This window comes from Salvelinus namaycush, chromosome 5 (assembly GCF_016432855.1).
Source record: "Salvelinus namaycush isolate Seneca chromosome 5, SaNama_1.0, whole genome shotgun sequence".
Lineage (NCBI taxonomy): Eukaryota > Metazoa > Chordata > Actinopteri > Salmoniformes > Salmonidae > Salvelinus > Salvelinus namaycush.
In genome coordinates, this window is record NC_052311.1 from 50,163,054 (window position 1) to 50,182,114 (window position 19,061).

The 19,061-nt window shown below is 44.9% G+C and overlaps 2 protein-coding genes across 3 annotated transcripts; one reads left to right on the forward strand and one right to left on the reverse strand.

Moving 5' to 3' along the window:
* Nucleotides 1–7,353: 7,353 nt before the first annotated feature.
* On the reverse strand, nucleotides 7,354–12,782 carry LOC120048413 (interferon-stimulated 20 kDa exonuclease-like 2). 2 transcript variants are annotated; one of them, XM_038994368.1, is made up of 4 exons: nucleotides 12,695–12,782; nucleotides 11,269–12,153; nucleotides 8,117–8,317; nucleotides 7,354–7,955 (listed from the first exon to the last, which is right to left on the reverse strand). In XM_038994368.1, the coding sequence occupies exons 2-4, from the start codon at nucleotides 11,965–11,967 to the stop codon at nucleotides 7,854–7,856; spliced, it is 1,002 nt and encodes a 333-aa protein (XP_038850296.1). In that variant the 5' UTR covers nucleotides 11,968–12,153; nucleotides 12,695–12,782; the 3' UTR covers nucleotides 7,354–7,853. The 2 variants fall into 2 exon arrangements, with proteins under 2 accessions (XP_038850296.1, XP_038850294.1); XM_038994366.1 differs by having other exon boundaries at nucleotides 7,354–8,000.
* Nucleotides 12,767–18,840, forward strand: LOC120048412 (protein RRNAD1-like). Its single transcript, XM_038994365.1, has 8 exons — nucleotides 12,767–12,992; nucleotides 13,344–13,462; nucleotides 13,561–13,777; nucleotides 13,900–13,962; nucleotides 14,083–14,220; nucleotides 15,952–16,862; nucleotides 17,128–17,312; nucleotides 17,451–18,840. The coding sequence occupies exons 1-8, from the start codon at nucleotides 12,888–12,890 to the stop codon at nucleotides 17,564–17,566; spliced, it is 1,854 nt and encodes a 617-aa protein (XP_038850293.1). The 5' UTR covers nucleotides 12,767–12,887; the 3' UTR covers nucleotides 17,567–18,840.
* The last annotated feature ends 221 nt before the right edge of the window (nucleotides 18,841–19,061 follow it).

The window sequence follows — 19,061 nt, forward strand, 5'->3', positions numbered from 1 at the left end:
TTATCTTTATAATGACTATTCTATCTGCAGATATAGCAGATAGAATAGTAAACTGAGAAGAATAATGTCTACTGACAGCCCACAGTAGATGGCCGAATAACTGTAAAAGTCACATCCAGACCCTTTATTCTTTTTTACAAGCTATTTTACAAGCAACCAGTGATGAGGTTAGAGGAACAGAATCTCAACCTATACACTACATTGCCTGCCTGGATTGTTGCTTCACTTTTATATAGAATCCTGATATTGTGGAAAATCACATCAGGAACTGGAATTAGGTCAAGAAGAACTAAATTAACTCGAAATCAAGGCAGAAATTATTGTTGGTTTTGTAGTAATCCGACTGCGCTTAATGATCAATTACCCAAAGTTCCCATGTAAAACTATGTTTTCTAAGTTTGAAGTTCAGTGACCTATTGCATAACATAAACTGTAAATCCATTAGTAAACATGGGGGTTGTTAGAGTGTGATCTCTACTAATACAGTAGAGAGGAGTGGTGATGATAGAAGTGGGTAAATTGCACATGAACGAAACGGTCTCGAACCTGTGAAGAAAATCATTGGGCAAATCATCCACATCATAACTGTCGGTTGAAATGAAATTGGGGAGCTGATGGATCTGTGGCAGTATCCATAACAGTAGATTGTGAGAATGTGGACAAGCAAATTAACCGTCATCCTGGCAGTCTTCCCTCTCCTACTTGTCTCAGATCCGGTTTCTAGGAAAATGAAGTCTTTTTTGTCCGGTTCCTCAATTACCCTCCATTCAATCTTCCTCAATCCTATGACTGTTGTAATGAAGTATATAAGCAGACAGCATTGATATGTATTCATTTCCCCCCACCCCCAAAACATCCCCACCCCCCAATATCCACACACACACACACACACACACACACACACACACACACACACACACACACACACACACACACACACACACACACACACACACACACACACACACACACACACACACACACAAACTAGAGCTGGGACAATAAACCCCAAAATTATCGATACAGACCGAACCAACCGTTTCTTGAGGGCATTTTACTGCTATCGATAATAATGATAAGTAGCCTTTACTAGAGAAATGTGAAGTTTGAAATGAAACGGGACAATGGTAACCACAACATTCAAAGAGGTAGAAGTAGTTTTAAGTGTAACATTTTAAAAAGTAACTAGTGCACATTAATGTTGTAAACTTGCCGTTCAACTTATCATGATAATTCAGTAAATGTATCATGATATGGATTTTTGTTCATACCGCCAAACTCTCTCACACACACACACACACACACACACACACACACACACACACACACACACACACACACGTTTTCTTCCCTGCTGTGTTGGGCACATGGCCCTTAGCCACAACCACATTTCCATACTCCAAGGAGAGAGGGAGAGGGCTTCCTCTGGGGAAAGAGAGAGAGGGGAGGACGCATCCCAGGCAACCTCAGAAGTGCTTAGACCTGCATCACAAGTGGCTGGAATAACCAATGACTTCACCTTGGTCTGACCAAGAAAGGTAATTTCAGGCTGATGGACTGCAGTATACAGTGTTGGTGATGGGGATGATGGTGGTGGGAAGTGTGTGAGTGTGGAAGTACCTCTGTAAGTGGACTTATGCTTTCTTGAACTGAATCAATGAGGGTTAGTAACAGAGTATTTATATTTTGGCTTATGTAACTCTTTATGGTCAAATAGAATTAAATACTGTGAACATGAACGCACACACCTGACCCACACAGCCTCTCTCCTCTGTAGCTTATCAAACACCAGCTGTCCTAGTCATTTTCGACACCCACCACCACCTCTGCCAGTCTGCCACCCTCCATTACCCGGCCTCGTTCCACCCCACCACCACGCCCACCCTCCAATCCTTTCTCGCGTTACCTCGTATGACTCCATCTGCCCATCTCTAGGGGCAACCCATACCCCCTCACAGGCCCGGGCTGGCAGGAAGCAAAGTTGGGGGGGGGGGGGGGGGAATGAGAAAGAAAGGGGCTATGACAGAGAGATAGGAGGACAAAACTGTACAGAGTGCACTAAGAGAGGAGAGAAACAGAGAGAGGAAGTCAGCAGGAAGGAAGCTTTGGTGTGATTCAGCAGTGCCCCTCCAGCAGGGCAGGACACAACAGAAGGTCCAGCTGAGGAGTGATATTAGCCATATTGCTTTGTGCCTGTGCCACGGGCTGATTAGGCAGAAATGTAGGGCTTCTGAGCGCTTTAAGGGCTTATGGGAGACTGTCAAGGCAAACTGTGGCAACTCTCACAGCAGTACACCAAATCAGTCCACTCTCGTCAGTCAACAACACAAAGATGGTGCGATGACCTATTTAGAAACCAGTGATATCACATTTGCAATGGACAGTCATATTTGCAAGGTTAGTCAAACTGAGAAGAATAACCCAGATACCACAGCATCAAAGCGTCTTTCTTGACAGTCTGGCTGCAAGGAGGATATAGCTACTTGATTGTACATAGGGACATGATTAGGAGACCAGTAACGTCAGGCTGACAACTAGGGCATTATCTGGCCCTGTTAAAACTCAGCTAAGTGTCATCAAAGTGCACCTTTATTCTGATATGCCTCTACTTTCTTTATGGAAGAGATAATAATAATGGTCCTGTGAGGCTCAGTTGGTAGAGCATGGTGCTTGCTAAGCCAAGGTTTGTGGGTTCAATTCCCACAAGGGCCACACATACGAAAATACAGTATATGCTTGCATGACTGTAAGTCGCTTGGATAAAAGTATCTGCTAAACGGCATATATTATGATACAGACCTGCTTATCGTTTCTCTGGTGATTGGTTGGCTGAATATTCAAATGAAAAAGTTTCAAACTGACAAAAATAAGTTAATTATTCTCTCTTTCTTGAACAGCAGAGCGCTGTCATGCACTCACCGTGCCCCCTCTCTCCCTCCACTCCATACAGTAGAGTCCACTTGGGTAGGCCATGCGTGTCACTTCCTCTCTGCTCACCTCACACCTCTCTTCATATTTCAGGGAGCTCCTCATGGCTGTCCCTACCTGGGGCCTGAGTGATGAGTACATCCAGGGGCCAGACTGGGCTTGGGGTGCTCTCTCACACGCAAACGTAAATGTTTACAGTTCCACTTTTCCATGTAAAAGTACAAGGTTTGTTGACATACATGTTGTTGCTTGTTGACGTATCAGACAGGTCCTGATTGGGGCATAGTACTAAACTAGGTTAACGTACTGTATGGGTCGATGTTAGTTCTTTCAAAACGACAACATCAACTTGGAAACAGAAGTGTTGATAAATCAACACTGAGATGTCATGCGTGGAACCCAATCACTTGAAATAGCCTAAACATTGCCATTCCACAAAACATCTGTGTTAGCCCACTCAAATAGCAACTGGCATCAAAAGGTCCAAGCTTTTGACACCCAGTTGTTCCCCGGGCGCCGATGACGTGGATGTCGATTAAGGCAGCCCCCTGCACCTCTCTGATTCAGAAGACACATTTCAGTTGAATGCATTCAGTTGTACAACTGACTAGGTTTCCCATTTTCCCTTTCCAGTTCAGAGATCTGTATGTCTTAATCAATATTTTTTTAAACAAAGCCACTGGTATTAATGTCAATACAGTAGTTGGTTGGGGAAAATAAGCTTTATTCCCTGTCACAGAATGTCCATATGTAGCCAGTTTGGAGTACAGTACAACATATATTTCTATAGGTACAAGTAGGCCTGCAACAACAGTGTGCATTGCCCCCATGCTCCATATGATTTACTTAATAAAATCAGTTTGATCATAAAATCAGTTTGGAGGGAATCCTTACACAGCACTGTAGCAGGTACAATCTGTCTGGATCCTGCTTAACTGTGCTCAGCAAACAATGCATGAGGAAAATGTTATTTTACATTGAATAATTAAGATTGTGGGTTCAAGGGTAAGTTATAATAACTTTATATCAAAAAACTTTCATAAAATTTCCATTTTGACCTACAGAATAGCAATAACAGTAGGATAAAAGAGGTGATAGAAAATATTTAAATTATATATTTGACGAAAAATAGTCTGTATTGTTTAAAACGTTTTTCGAAAATGTCTCTAATTTGCTCTAATTATGGCAAAATGTATTGAGGATTTTATGTTTGACTTATACAACGAAAAACATTTGTTGGCTAATTGATGAACAAAACGTGTTATTTTGCGACAGAAATCTATTCTTATATTTATCAAGGACATGCCAAAAATATATGATTTACAAATCCATCACCTACCTCATTTAAACGACGCACTCAAATGATCCTTTCTGTGTACCTTCGTATTTTGAAGCAGACTCGACAGGTGCAACTTCTAATAAATATTTTCCAACCAAATTTGAATGAAATTAGACAATGAGTTGTCAGGTACTAGGATTCCCCATGTTGAATTGAAAAAGCTAAAGAACGACTTGAGCTCGGTCCGCCAGCGAAGGAAGCAAAGTAAATAGGGATTGGGGGGGCAGAGAATTATGCACACCAAAATCTTGAACAGCCCACTTTCTTCCTCCGACCAAGAACACTTTCCCATTTGCGGGATAATGGAGAAAGGGGGATGTGGAGGGGATAACGAAAAGACAAATCAATCACTCACAAAGATGCAGTTTGAAGGAATCACTTTACGGGGAAATAATATCAGAAGTCAATAGCCTGAATTCAAAGTTGCAAGTCAGTGTGTCAAAGCAGGACTCAGGATGCTTTGTGGTCCGATAAGCAACACATGTGAAGCGCATGATCCCACACCATCTTGCAGCAGAGGGCACCACTGAGAATGCTGAAGTGGGACTACAATAGAGCCCTATAGGCTACCAGCAGCGCCCATTCACATACTCCAGTTACCTATACTACAATTAAAAGATAACAGCACTTCAGTCTGCTGGTTTTTCAATCTTTCAGTTTTATTTAGAGCAATCATGCGTAAATGTTTAAATTGATCAACCAAACAAATTATTTGTTTCCATGCTGCAAATTCAGTGAGAAGAGAACATATGGTGATTTGATTAGGCCTATTCATTGCCTGTCATGAAGAATATGGCCATCGCTGATCACTGATAAAAAGGAGAGGGAATCTTCATTAAAATACTCCTCCTACAAGCTCCCCTGAAATATTGCAAGGCTTAGCAATTCAAGAAATTAGCAATTCATGCAAGACTGAGGGTTAACAGCTAATGGTGAACAATCTAACATTATCCTCATTATGTGCCCCTGCACAAAGGGATTAATTAAGGGTTAGTAATCTGGGATAATCTTGACTAACGTGGATGATAGCAGATGTTTTTGCTCAACCTGTCGACAACATGAAAGGCCAAACAAAGTGTCACAATCACATTGCTTTGAGTTCCATTTGGATGTTTATGCAATTTCAGTTCCCAATTTAACAAATCTCTATGGGATTCATCAAGACCTGTATTGGATTACTTGCACAACAATATTAGTGTGTGGAGGAACTATTTGTCCTTTCACAGCTATCAGAGTTAACCCAGTTCCCTATAAAAGTCAAACACATGATACAGGTTGAAATTACGTGGGAAACGATTATGTACAGATTTCCAACTAGACACAAAGCAGGACCTTGCTTTCTCGTGGACAGGCTGCAGAGTCAGAGTCGTGATTCATGTCTGCTATGCTCACCACTTGTGGACAGAGGGTGGATGCTGGCCACCCACAGAGGTTTTAATGGTCCAACGGTATAAACAGACAGAAATTAGAAAAGTGGGTGTAGCATAGTAGTAGTGCTGAGCAAGAGGTCTTGGTAAGAGGGTGAATACTGCTTTGTTCATAGCCTTGCTCAGCTGACAGTTGCGGCCGAGTGGCAGGCTGTGAAGGAATTTAACATATAGGCATGGTGCGGGACGGTCAACATGGGTGCTGGGAAGCCAGTGGAACGGACGCCGCTGTTGGACTGCAGGCCCAGAGGCATGGATATGATTGTAGGCTGGCTCAGAGAGTCGCCCGATATTTTCGCCATGCACTTCCCACCCCCAGTCTAGTTCATTATTGGTTATTGCGACCATCCATGTCAATGTTATAAATTGATAATGATGTGAGGGCCAAAACATCATTGTAGAAAACACATGTAGGTTACAACTTTAACTTGCTCTGGACATACTTTCATTCCAGGCAACGTTTCCCAATTCATTCAGCTATATCCCTTCATGGCACAAAGACATGCATTCCACCTGCGATTAAATCTGATCACTGACCCGATTGTTCCACTGCTGTAATACTTTACTGCCTTTTCAAATCAACATTAATGAGAACCTGTTTGGCTCATCTCACAGGCTGCATACTTCAGCTGTGTCACTGATGAATGCGTTGGTAGAAGGTCATTTCTCAACCTTACGCAATGACTTCTCTGCACGGCACCTACAGGCATTTTGTGGCAGAATTTAGAGCTCAGGCTTCTCTGCCATTTGTAAAGGTCCACTTTGCGGTGCCTACACAAGTGGGAGAGGAGTTAACAGTGAATATGCATGAGACACAATTTATTCCTTGACATGAAATGGTAAAAACCTTTCTGACAAGAGGAAACGATGAAAAGCTCCAACAAGTCAAAGATTTTTTTGTGAAATGAATTGTCTTTTAACCTCAGTGGATAGTTGTGAAGAGTCAAGATAAAACAAGGGTCCACATAACCAGTGAATGGGTGGCAGCCGGGAAGACTGGCATAGAGTGGCGTGCCCTCTCAGAATCACTGATACATTCTGGAGAGAAGGTGTAATGTCCTGAATTTAGCCATCAGGAGCTCTGGCACAAGCGGTGGCGATACCGTGGTTTTCAGTTGCCTGCTCGGTCAATAGAGGTTAGGCCAAGGCTGACATGAGAAGAACAGAACGGTTCTCTTTGAATAGCTAGCATAGGTCTTCACAGAAGGAGGGGGAAAACAGAACAGCCAAAGGCAGTAGCAGAGTTCACACCCTGACCGGGGCACTGAAGTATAAGTCCACAGTCAGCTCCAACAGATGTCAACAGCAACATGAATCAATGGGATTTCCAGGTGAAATCTTTTTTAGTTTTGACACAAATGCTTTTAATTGAGTATTGCCATTAAGCTAATGCGTCGCTAAATTATCCACTGAAATGAAACTGGACGACAATGCATGATGTTTGTTTAATGACTACTGGGGCTGTAGTCTAATCACATCAGTCTGGCACACTGTTGTGTTGAATGGTGTCTTGGTAACAGTTGTGAGTCAATAGGACCACAGTCTACTTTCACAAGAACCCTTCAAGAAAGATTCTAGAAACCCCTGTTCAATCTCAAGTCCCTGGACAGACATACAATTGCCTCTAATGGTTATTATCAATAAGTAATGTAGGCTTAAAAGTTTGCAATGGTCATTTATTTATTTTTCCCCCCCATGTTTGCCATTACAATGCTTGTTTAAAACCAATTTCATCATTATACTGCAGTTGCATTAAAATCGATTTTACTTTCACCCGTCAAAATGAACATGTACTGAGATACTGTATGTTAACAATTGAATATATAAAATTAGAAGTGTCTGAACAAATAACTCTAGACAATTCAAAGCAAAAAAAATGTATCACAGTACTGTATTAGAAATTCATTAATTAAACCGAGAAAATAGACTGCACCTGTGGCAGAGGACTGCCATCTTGTGGCATAGGTTATCCACCACAAAATAAACTGCAACCCTGAAGGCAATTTTTTTTTTTTACAGAAGTAGAAAAATAGACAAAAGTGGCTGAGGTGAGAAGTGGAAGACCTGATAGTGATTTCTGAATGTTAAAAATGATACGTCCATACCATCTCTCAACCCGTTCACCAGTTCAGTCCATACAGGCTTTAACTGGCTTTTTTTTATTTGGAGGCTAAGGTCCTCTCCCACTCCACCTCCACAACTTTGTACAGTTCCATGGTGGCTTTGGCGTCCTCCACAGACGAGTGCCCCTTCTTCCCAGTCTGAGAACACAAGGGGAATTTCTTCTTACTACAAAATAACATAAGCTACACAATAAGAGGTTTATTAGCTTACTACTTTTGTTGAGACTAGAACAACCCAGACTGAATCACTGTAGATTATATTAAAATCAATCCTGTTTCAATCAGAAGTCTCTTCTCACCTGGATGTTGCGGTTGAACAGGGCCTTGGTGAGTCTTTTCAGTGAGGCCACATCTTTCTCTGGAAAGCCAGCCTTCTGGTTGAGGAGAGGAATGCGGGAGGTGTCCCGCGTTAAGACAGCAGGGTGATTGTAACTTAGGGATTTGAAGTCATTGTGGACAGCATGCCCTATCACCACCTTTCCTGCAAGCATCTTCAGAATCTATAGGAGGGGGAATACAAATAAGAGATCAAATGATATCATGGTCATGTTTAGTAAAGTAAAGGTCCAAATAGAATAGATTAAGGGGCAATTCCACAGTAACGGATTTACGCTTTGACTCAGTTTTTCACTTGAAAATGTATGCCAAACAAAAACCATTGATTTCAAAGTTTAACAAACCATACAACCAATGTTCCCTCAATTTTTTAAATCACTGAGCAAATTTCATGTCTGCTGAGTGCAAACTTGCACGTTGTGAAAATTCAGTGCAACTTCCGGTGCACTGAATCAAATATATTGGCATACACGTACCAGATTAGTCAGTGCTAGAGGGACCTGGCCAGCCAGCGGCAAAGTCACAGCGCGGGGACTGAGACGCAGGGGCCGTCAATGTGGAAGGGGGTCCCGGCACAGTCCCCGGAAGGGGAGGCGACACCCAGGACCGCTGAACCAACCGCAAAGGGAGGTGCCACATTTACCCGAGAGTATCTAGTAAAGGTGCAAGAGGAAGCCCAGGTGCCCGCAGCACAGATCTCAGCGAGGGGCACTCATCTCAGTAGAGCCAAGGACGCAGTCACACCTCGTGTTGAATGTGCCACCACAGATCCCAGCACTGGCAGTAATCGGGGCCACGATCCAGCCCCCAGGACTCTCTCACCATAGCAGACAAAGAGCTGATCTGTTGTTTTCACTGACCGTGCAACTGCTGGGGGGGGGGGGGTCGTAAGCAGACAGGATAAAAGGGATGTTCACATGCCTGTCTGACAGAACCTTCGGGAGGAATGAAGGGTTGGGGCGGAGCAATATACTCCTCCCCCGGGGTCAATCCGGTAGCACTCATAACTTACCGAAAGAGCATGGAGAGGTGTTTCAGGGAGGCAAGCTCCAACGGTTCGAAAGGCGGCTGTGCCAAGACCACATCCAGATCGCCATTGAGCGGATCCTAGCTGGACGCAGGTGACGAACCCCCTTCATAAACCTGGAAACCAAGGGATGGCGCCCCACTGGACTGTCCATCCACCCCACGGCAGGCAGATATAGCAGCCAAATACCCGCTCAGTGTAGAGGCTGTCAAGCCCTCATCCAAGCGAGACTGCAGGTATTGGAGGACATACTGCACCCCGCATGACTCGGGCACAACCTCAATACCAGTGCACTAAGAGAAGAACCGCCAACGCAACTGGTATGCTGCGGTTGTAGCCGGCGCCCTTGCGCTCTGGTGTTCATTACACCCTCCTGTAGTCCTAACATGGATCATTGGTGCCGTTCCGTGGCCAAGCCAACAGACTGAGGCGGTGCAGCCTTGGATGCCACAGAGATCCCCCAGCATGAGACAGCAAATCCAGTCTCAGGGTAAGTTGCCAAGATGTCCCAGACAACAGGGACAGGAGAAGGCTGAACCAGGGTTGTCTGGGCCAGTATGGGGCCACCAGAAGCAGACGATGCTCTGCCATCCTGGTCCTGTCCAGCACAGCCTGGATCAGGGGAAAAGGGGGGAATACATAAAGCTCCAGCCCTGGTCAATCGTGAGCCAGAGCATCCAAGCCCAGAGGCCCTGGTGGCTCCGACATGGAGTACCACAGGGGGAAGTGTGCATTCTCTCCAGGGAGGCAAACAGGTCCACCTGAGCCCTCCCGAACTTCCCCCACAGGTGCTGCACCACCTGTGGATGTAGACTCCAGTCCCAAGGTGGCGGAGCCTCCCTCGAGAGCAAATCCGCTACCACACACAGGATGTCAGGTACGTGTGCTGCGCGTAGAGACGCTAGACAGCCCTGAGAAGGAGCTCCCGTGCTATAAGATTGAGGCGGTGGGACCTCAGTCCACCCTGATGGTTGATGTAAGCCACCACTGTGGTGTTGTCCGTTCTCACCAGGACGTCTTCCTTTCAGATGTGGAAGGAAAGACCGCAGGGCCAGCAGTACAGCTCAGAGCTCTAGTGTATTGATGTGCCTGCTGCTCCAAGGGGGTAGCCAACAGCCGCTGGCCGACCTGCCCTTGGTCACACCCCCCCAGCCAATCTGGGAGGCGTCAGTGTTGACCAGCTCCCGGCGGCACATCCTCAGCATCTCCACCCCACCTGAGAGAAAAGAGCGACAGCGCAATCTCAACAATGCCCTGAGGCCCGCAGCTGGCAGTGACGGTGGTGCTTTGGGTGCAGCCGGTGGAAGTTGAACCACTATTGACTAAGGCCGGAGATGGAGCAGGCCCAGGGGAATCAGCAACGAGGCCGCCGTCAGCAAGTCCAACAGGCGTTGGCAGGTCAGGGCGGATACCACCCGCCTCTGCAGAAAGTGGTCAAGGCAAGATGGATCACCTGAACCCTTCTCGTAGGCAGGCGTGCTCTCATGAGGACTCAGTCCAGTACCATGCCAATGAAGGCCACCCTCTGGGTGGGCGTCAGATGACTACTCTTGCCATTTACAGTAATGCTCAGCCTGCCGATGTGGGTCAGGAGCATGTCTGTCTATAACTTATTGGTAGGTCTACCTTTACTTGTTACTTCTGTGAACTTTCATTATCCTCCTTCCTCATGAGAGAGAAGTTTGAAAATATTTTAAACATGCAGGCTTTTGGTATTGGAAGGCAATATTTATTAAACTTACAGGAGGTAAAAAAACTTACCCAAAACTAAATATAAGTGTTGATAATAATTGGCAGGGGTCTTTAAATTACTATGTTTTGATTTATTTCTGATACCTTTTAAATACTTTTTTTGGTATATGTTTTCTAAGGCCCCTATTCCATCTGTTTATCCAGAAATCAAAGCCATTGCTAATATCACATTTTCAAGATGGGAAATGGTTGAAAAATGTATCTATGCCTTCATTTCCCCCAAATATACTCTTTGCTTTCATTTGACACCAAATGTGATATGCTCATAGGTCCTTTTCGGTGGAAAAAAACATTTTTCATCCTCCTTCGAACATTCTCCTCCGGGAGGCTTCTTACCTCCTTCCTGGCATGTTGAAATGGCATGGCTTTGACCAGTTGATGCCAGGAGATGCCACTCCAACGAGTCCGGTAGTCAGTGACTGCGTTGGTGGGCTTGATGTACCTGTCATACACCACGTCTCCATCATAGGAGACAATACTGCATCGTGCCAGCTCACTGTTGCGACCCTTGGGGCCCGTGCCAACCATCTCACAGTCCATGGCAAGGTACTTCAGGGGGTTACAAAAGAGGGCTGACCCTCTTGGGACAGGGGCGCAGTGGGCAACAGCCCTGGTGGGTGGGGGTTGGTGCCCCGGGGTGATAGTCGAAGTGGATTGCTCAGGATTGGTGGAATTCTTCACAGTAATGGTCAAGGATGTTGAGCTGCTTGTGGATGATGCAGGCTTGGAAGCAACACCTCTGGCATGCTCTGAACTGGGTATGTGATATGAACTTTTACTGTGAGTATTCTGAGTGTGAGCAGAGCTTTTGTTGTGTGCAGCATTGGGTTGAGACGGCCGATTGGCCCTGGGAGGCGGGCCCTGATGTTTATTCCCCTGTCTTTGATAGTGCTGGTTCTGCTTCTTGTTGAGGTAACCCTTTTTCTCCAAGAGTCGCCGCCTGTCGATAAATGCCTTGTGTTTGTTGCTTCCCGATGAGTCCTTACAGGGTCCACTGCTGCCAGAACAGTCCAGGTTTAACATCATGTCCGACATCTTGGAGGGGAATCTTCCTCAACTGGGACTAGGTTTGCTCTTGGATTAAAACTGTTGACGTCCCACTCCCTCCAACTGGACATAAAGGCCTTCACTGCTGTGCAAAATTAGGTTCAAATATTTGTTTTAATCAAATGTCATTCTGACCCAATTGTCATGACATCAATTGAAGCGGTATTGTGATACCTGGACAAAAAGAAAATTGATTTACGTTAAAAAATCAGCTATTATGTCTGAAATTTTGGGAAAACATTCTAGTCATGACAAACAAAGAAGTTAACTAGCCAGCTAGTTCGCTGTTTATATAATCTAGCTAGTTTGGTAACGTTACTAGCTTAGCATGAAACACATTGAGGCCACGTAACTAACTAACCACAATTAAGGTAATGAGGTATTTTGAAAAGTATGAGGTATTTTCGAAAAGTATGTGTAATCCGTGTAGTGTAAATGTTAGCTTGATAGCTAGCTGTTAGGGTGATATTACAGTAGAAAATACGGCTTAGGCGAGCTAGCATTGGGTCCTTGGCTAGCTTACTATCTAGCTCCAGTAATACTAGCTAGCTCTGATGCTAAGCTATTCGAAACAGCGACTCGAACATTAGCTAGCTAGGAATGAAACTTTATTCTCCAGACAGACTAATTTAACTGTATGTCTAAACTCATATTGTGTCCTGAAAATATGGTGCAGAAATCAGCGTTATACAACAAATTACACATATACACCGACCTATAAACATAGCACCATGCTACGACATCCTTAGCAGCTAAACAGTCGATTACTTCCGGTTCAGAGGTCGTGTTGTGAGGAAGAGCTTCTTATCGTCGTTATATAAAACTCTTTCACTCGGTTGTAATAGTGTATTGTTGAAATGTTTAATGTTCACACATTATAACCGGTCAGTTGCTGGTGCGACGGTCTAATGATGTGCTCACCGACACTTTCAGCAGAGCAGCAAAGAGAGTTGGCAAGAAATCTTACATATTTTCTGTCGACATACAAACACATCTCCGATTCCTTCATAATTGTACGTAGCAAGCAACTCATTATATTTCTATGTTTTTTACGTTACGCTGCTGCAGGTTTTTATAAGGTTATTTGATTATAAGATGATCACGTGATATACTGCTATCAAGTCTCGAGTCCTCCGCTCCAGGTTGAAGTTTCCCCTACAGATCTAGGTTTAACTTCCCCTCCCTCAATCCTGACCCAAACCATTATTTGGAAAAATGCTAAACTGACCAAAGGTCAGCGTCTAGAGGCAACTTCACCCTACACCTCCCATTAAGCTTGATCCCTGGATCAAAGGGCCCCTGAATCGATTTCTCTAGCTACTCTTCAATTAATGTGTTATTGATCATGTTTTCTCCTGCCATAGGAATTCTTCAGTGAGGATCTATGGGCTACATTGCCTACCAGATGGCAACAGATCCTCTGTGACCTGTCACCCCCACAAATAGCTGACCTCCTATTGGACAGATTGAATGTGCATCGAAGGTATTCAGTCATACCAGTGTATTTGTTCAATTTGAATTGGATTCTATATCATAAAACAGTTTGAAATAACTTATACAATTGTACTTTTTTTATTTCAGATACTCTTGTGTATGGCCTCTTTCACTATTGGCTTTTCGGGCCACCGCGCATGCCCTGACGTTCCCCAGGACACCCCAGGGCAAGCGGGGACATGAAGTGGGCATGCTGAAGCCAGAGGAGTTCCTGGAGAACAAGAGTCAGAGCTCACTGCTGGGACACATATTTAGGAAACATGTGAAACCCAAGAAGCAGCATGAGATCCGGAGTCTGGGCACGGTAAAGATGTGCATACTCATTTGCATATATATGGATGTGCATACTACTTTTTTATATATGCTGCTGATTCAAATAAGCATTTCAGTTGTTGTTGACACTGATCTGTTCATCTCTCTCCACAGTTGGTGAAGCAGCTGTGTGACCTGACAGACTGCAATAGTGTGGTGGATGTGGGTTCTGGACAGGTAACCTAATATTCAGTCTTGTTATCAGACCTAGGTGTCACACAATATTACTTTTTGTAATCTGCCTAACAATGAGATTTGTCACGGTATATGATTGTGTATCCCTACTGGTCTCCCTAGGGCCATTTGACTCGTTTCTTGTCGTTTGGGCTTGGTCTGTCTGTGACTGGAATTGAGGCTGATTCCACTCTAGTTTCCATGGCATCCAAATATGATGGACAGCTTCTGTGGACGCTGGAGAAGGAGAGGCAGAGGAAGGTAATGCACCAGAACGCTCAGTAAAGTGCAAGAAAGGCACAGTTGATTGGCTCAGACTAGGCATTTTTTGTAAAACCAGAGTTATTAAGCAATTAGGTGAATATTGCTAATATGCAATGTAATGAAGAATTAAATACACTGCTCAAAAAAATAAAGGGAACACTTAAACAACACAATGTAACTCCAAGTCAATCACACTTCTGTGAAATCAAACTGTCCACTTAGGAAGCAACACTGATTGACAATAAATTTCACATGCTGTTGTGCAAATGGAATAGACAAAAGGTGGAAATTATAGGCAATTAGCAAGACACCCCCAATAAAGGAGTGGTTCTGCAGGTTGTGAGCACAGACCACTTCTCAGTTCCTATGCTTCCTGGCTGATGTTTTGGTCACTTTTGAATGCTGGCGGTGCTTTCACTCTAGTGGTAGCATGAGACGGAGTCTACAACCCACACAAGTGGCTCAGGTAGTGCAGCTCATCCAGGATGGCACATCAATGCGAGCTGTGGCAAGAAGGTTTGCTGTGTCTGTCAGCGTAGTGTCCAGAGCATGGAGGCGCTACCAGGAGACAGGCCAGTACATCAGGAGACGTGGAGGAGGCCGTAGGAGGGCAACAACCCAGCAGCAGGACCGCTACCTCCGCCTTTGTGCAAGGAGGAGCACTGCCAGAGCCCTGCAAAATGACCTCCAGCAGGTCACAAATGTGCATGTGTCTGCTCAAACGGTCAGAAACAGACTCCATGAGGGTGGTATGATTGCCCGACGTCCACAGGTGGGGGTTGTGCTTACAGCCCAACACCGTGCAGGACGTTTGACATTTGCCAGAGAACACCAAGATTGGTAAATTCGCCACTGGCGCCCTGTGCTCTTCACAGATGAAAGCAGGTTCACACGCACATGTGACAGACGTGACAGAGTCTGGAGACGCCGTGGAGAACGTTCTGCTGCCTGCAACATCCTCCAGCATGACCGGTTTGGCGGTGGGTCAGTCATGGTGTGGGGTGGCATTTCTTTGGGGGGCCGCACAGCCCTCCATGTGCTCGCCAGAGGTAGCCTGACTGCCATTAGGTACCGAGATGAGATCCTCAGACCCCTTGTGAGACCATATGCTGGTGCGGTTGGCCCTGGGTTCCTCCTAATGCAAGACAATGCTAGACCTCATGTGGCTGGAGTGTGTCAGCAGTTCCTGCAAGAGGAAGGCATTGATGCTATGGACTGGCCCGCCCGTTCCCCAGACCTGAATCCAATTGAGCACATCTGGGACATCATGTCTCGCTCCATCCACCAACGTCACATTGCACCACAGACTGTCCAGGAGTTGGCGGATGCTTTAGTCCAGGTCTGGGAGGAGATCCCCCAGGAGACCATCCGCCACCTCATCAGGAGCATGCCCAGGCGTTGTAGGGAGGTCATACAGGCACGTGGAGGCCACACACACTACTGAGCCTCATTTTGACTTGTTTTAAGGACATTACATCAAAGTTGGATCAGCCTGTAGTATGGTTTTCCACTTTAATTTTGAGTGTGACTCCAAATCCAGACCTCCATGGGTTGATAAATTTGATTTCCATTGATCATTTTTGTGTGATTTTGTTGTCAGCACATTCAACTATGTAAAGAAAAAACTATTTAATAAGAATATTTAATTCATTCAGATCTAGGATGTGTTATTTTAGTGTTCCCTTTATTTTTTTGAGCAGTGTATTTATACTGCTCTTACTCCTTCAGAATGGACCTCCGCTCTCTAGATCTGGCCCCTCACCCTGCCATGTGGCTGGCTGGGTCAACCCCAAAGCATCATGGAAAGACTTCATCAAGCAGGTAGGAAATGGTAAATGTGTCTGTGAGGATCAGACCGCTCCGGCTGGACCCAGTAAGAAGAGACAGCGGGAGTTCATGTCAGAAGCTGATCAGCAACATGGGCACGGAGACCAGCCTGTGTTGACTGCAGAATCAGAATTCCTGGGTTGTTCAGACAATGGCCAGGCTGCATCCCCACTCAAGAATAATGACAATACATGTACAAACTCTTTTACTAGTGTAAAACATGAACCCCGGGCTAGCTCACTCTCGTTTCCAAAACGTCTCTGCAAGACTGAAGCCGGGCAAGGCCCATATGTCCACTCACTCTGCCAAGAGAGTTCATCCACAGAAGATGTTGTCTGCCCTGTAGAAGAGGAGCAGGGATATCCAGATTTTATCCTAACAGGCCTCCATGCCTGCGGGGACCTCAGTGCCACCCTCCTTCGCCACTTTGCCAGCTGCCCTCACGTTCGCGGCATCACCTCAGTGGCGTGCTGCTACATGAAGATCACCACCAGTGAGAACCCCAACCCCCCTGGCCTCATAGCCCCTCCCCTATCCCCTTTGCCCACCAGTGAGGCATCTCACTCAGAGTTTGGCTACCCAATGAGCTCCTGGGTGCAGGGGTTGCCGGGACACCAGCTGTCCTATAAGGCGCGGGAGGGGGCGTGTCACGCCATAGAGGACTACATGCACAGGCTGCGGGAGGAGAGTGGGTTGCTAAGGATGCACTGTTATCGGGCAACCCTAGAGACAGTTATCAGGGAGGCGAAGCCAGAGCTGCGCAGGCCGGGAGTCCAGGCAATAAAGAAAGCACATCTACTACCCTTTACAGAGTGAGTGTTTACCCAAGTTTGTATCCATACCTCTTCAGTCTGTATCATTAGGCAGCAGCTTTCACTGTATGTTAGGATGCAAACTTAAGAAATATATCCTTGCATATGTCTCAGAAACTATTTGGTATTATCCTTGTGTATAATGATCATTTTGATGATCACATTTAGGAATTCAATATCTGCGTTCTCTCTATATCGCCTTTAGGTCAAACATGATCATCTATCTTATATGTACCCCTGACCCCCTCTCACCATGTACCCACAGGTATGCCCGTCTGGGTCTGCCCCGCGTTGGCCTGCCCCCTGACTTGCCCCTGGACACCTGCAGAGTGGAGGCCATGCTGAGGCAGGAGGGTCGTGTGGTGGTCTACTTCAGCCTGGCTCTGCTACTGGCACCGGTGGTGGAGACCCTGGTGCTGCTGGACAGGATGCTATACCTGCAGGAGAAAGGTGAGGAAATGTACAGAGACTGTGTATTATCAGATCTTAATGTATACTGATATTGTATCTGGATTCCATACATCATTTTTTGTGGGCCCAGTGCTAACAGTAAAGGTGTTATTTGTTATTGCCTGATTGTTGGTGTAGGTATAAAGAGTCAGCTGGTGCCACTCTTTGACCCTGCGTTCTCTCCCCGAAACCTGGTACTGATGGCTTTGAAGCAGCCGACAAGCGACAAAGAGACTGAGTGCGCCCTTCCATAACCAAGGACACCTCTAAAACTGTGTGTTGTGTTCAGAGTTTACACCCTTACACTCCAAAGTCCTTGAGCACCAATGAGTAAGTTTAGAAGTGAGTAGCTGTGTCTGAATATCCATACTAGCGTAGTACATACTTCAACTGCATACTATGTACTCATTGTCGCAAACTATTTTGCACGTACCGTCTGAATAGAATAGTAATGGAGTTATAGTTGTCTTGATGTCCTTTGGGTTGTGAACCATACACATGGGAAACGTGTGTGAAAAACCCAGCAGTGTTGCAGTTCTTGACACAAACCAGTGCACTTGGCACCTACTACCATACCCTGTTCAAAGGCACTTAAATCTGGTTTTGGTTTCATTAACATATTTAGTGAAAGCCAAGTGCATATAGAAATGAAATCAAATACCCTAGTACACACACCAAAACTTTTCAAATGTTCAAATCGACAAAAAAACTTAGTCAGGTGCATTGCAAATTCAAAACTGCTGGACAGCAACATAAAACTAAAGCACTGATAATTGGGAACGACATCAGAACAACACTTTAATGAGAACAGATTAACTTTGTGTAAAAAAAAAAAGTTTTCAAAAGATGTAGCCTACGATGCAACACTCATGATCACTTTAAAGAGAACAAAAACTACTTGGCCTACATTACATTTGAACACCACCGCAGAAGCGTTGCTATTTGGCATCTTCCTAATTAAGTTGCCTAATTTTGTTTGGCCCTAGGTCTAAGTAGCCAATCACTCGCAGCCCACCTCTTCCAATGCATTGTGGAAAAATGTGCATCGAATTCTACTAGATGAGCTGAAATGAGTAACATTCAAACCATACTTGATTTTTAAAAATTGCATACTATAAAACGTTGGTTTCCCATACTGAGAATGCGTCATGCACAATTGCATTGTTTCATGTTATTTGGTAATTTTGGTAGCACATCCCCATATCTGGTTGTCAAAGCTGAAATAAGGATGACATCTGGCTATTTAAAGAATACTTGATTTTCAAAATGTTGCATACTATAAAACTTATTTTTGCATACTCAAAATATTTAGGATGCAAGTATGGGTATTCGGACATGGCCAGAGTCAAATTACTAATATTTCATCACAGAATGTGGAAAGAAGTGAAGGGCACTCAACCAACTTGAGTCAAGGTGCAACCCTACACAATGCAACTGCTTTTTCATATTCATGTCTGGACAAAATTGCTTTAAGGGAGAGAATGTGCCCCTTTTGTCAAATTGTGTAAATGAATAAAGACTAGTATTTAGACTTCACCAGATGAATCCTTAGTTATTTTCCAAAGCCTGTTTCCAGTAGTCATTAATTGTTGCCATTGCTCATGAATTTCAGGGATTGACACATTCATCGCTGACACTCATATCGACCTGTAGTTTTGAAGGATTAGTCCAACGTAGCCAATGTATTTTACACAGCAGCAGTCATCCATGAAACCCCTGACCTGTTGCTCATTTTAAGCCGGCAAGCTC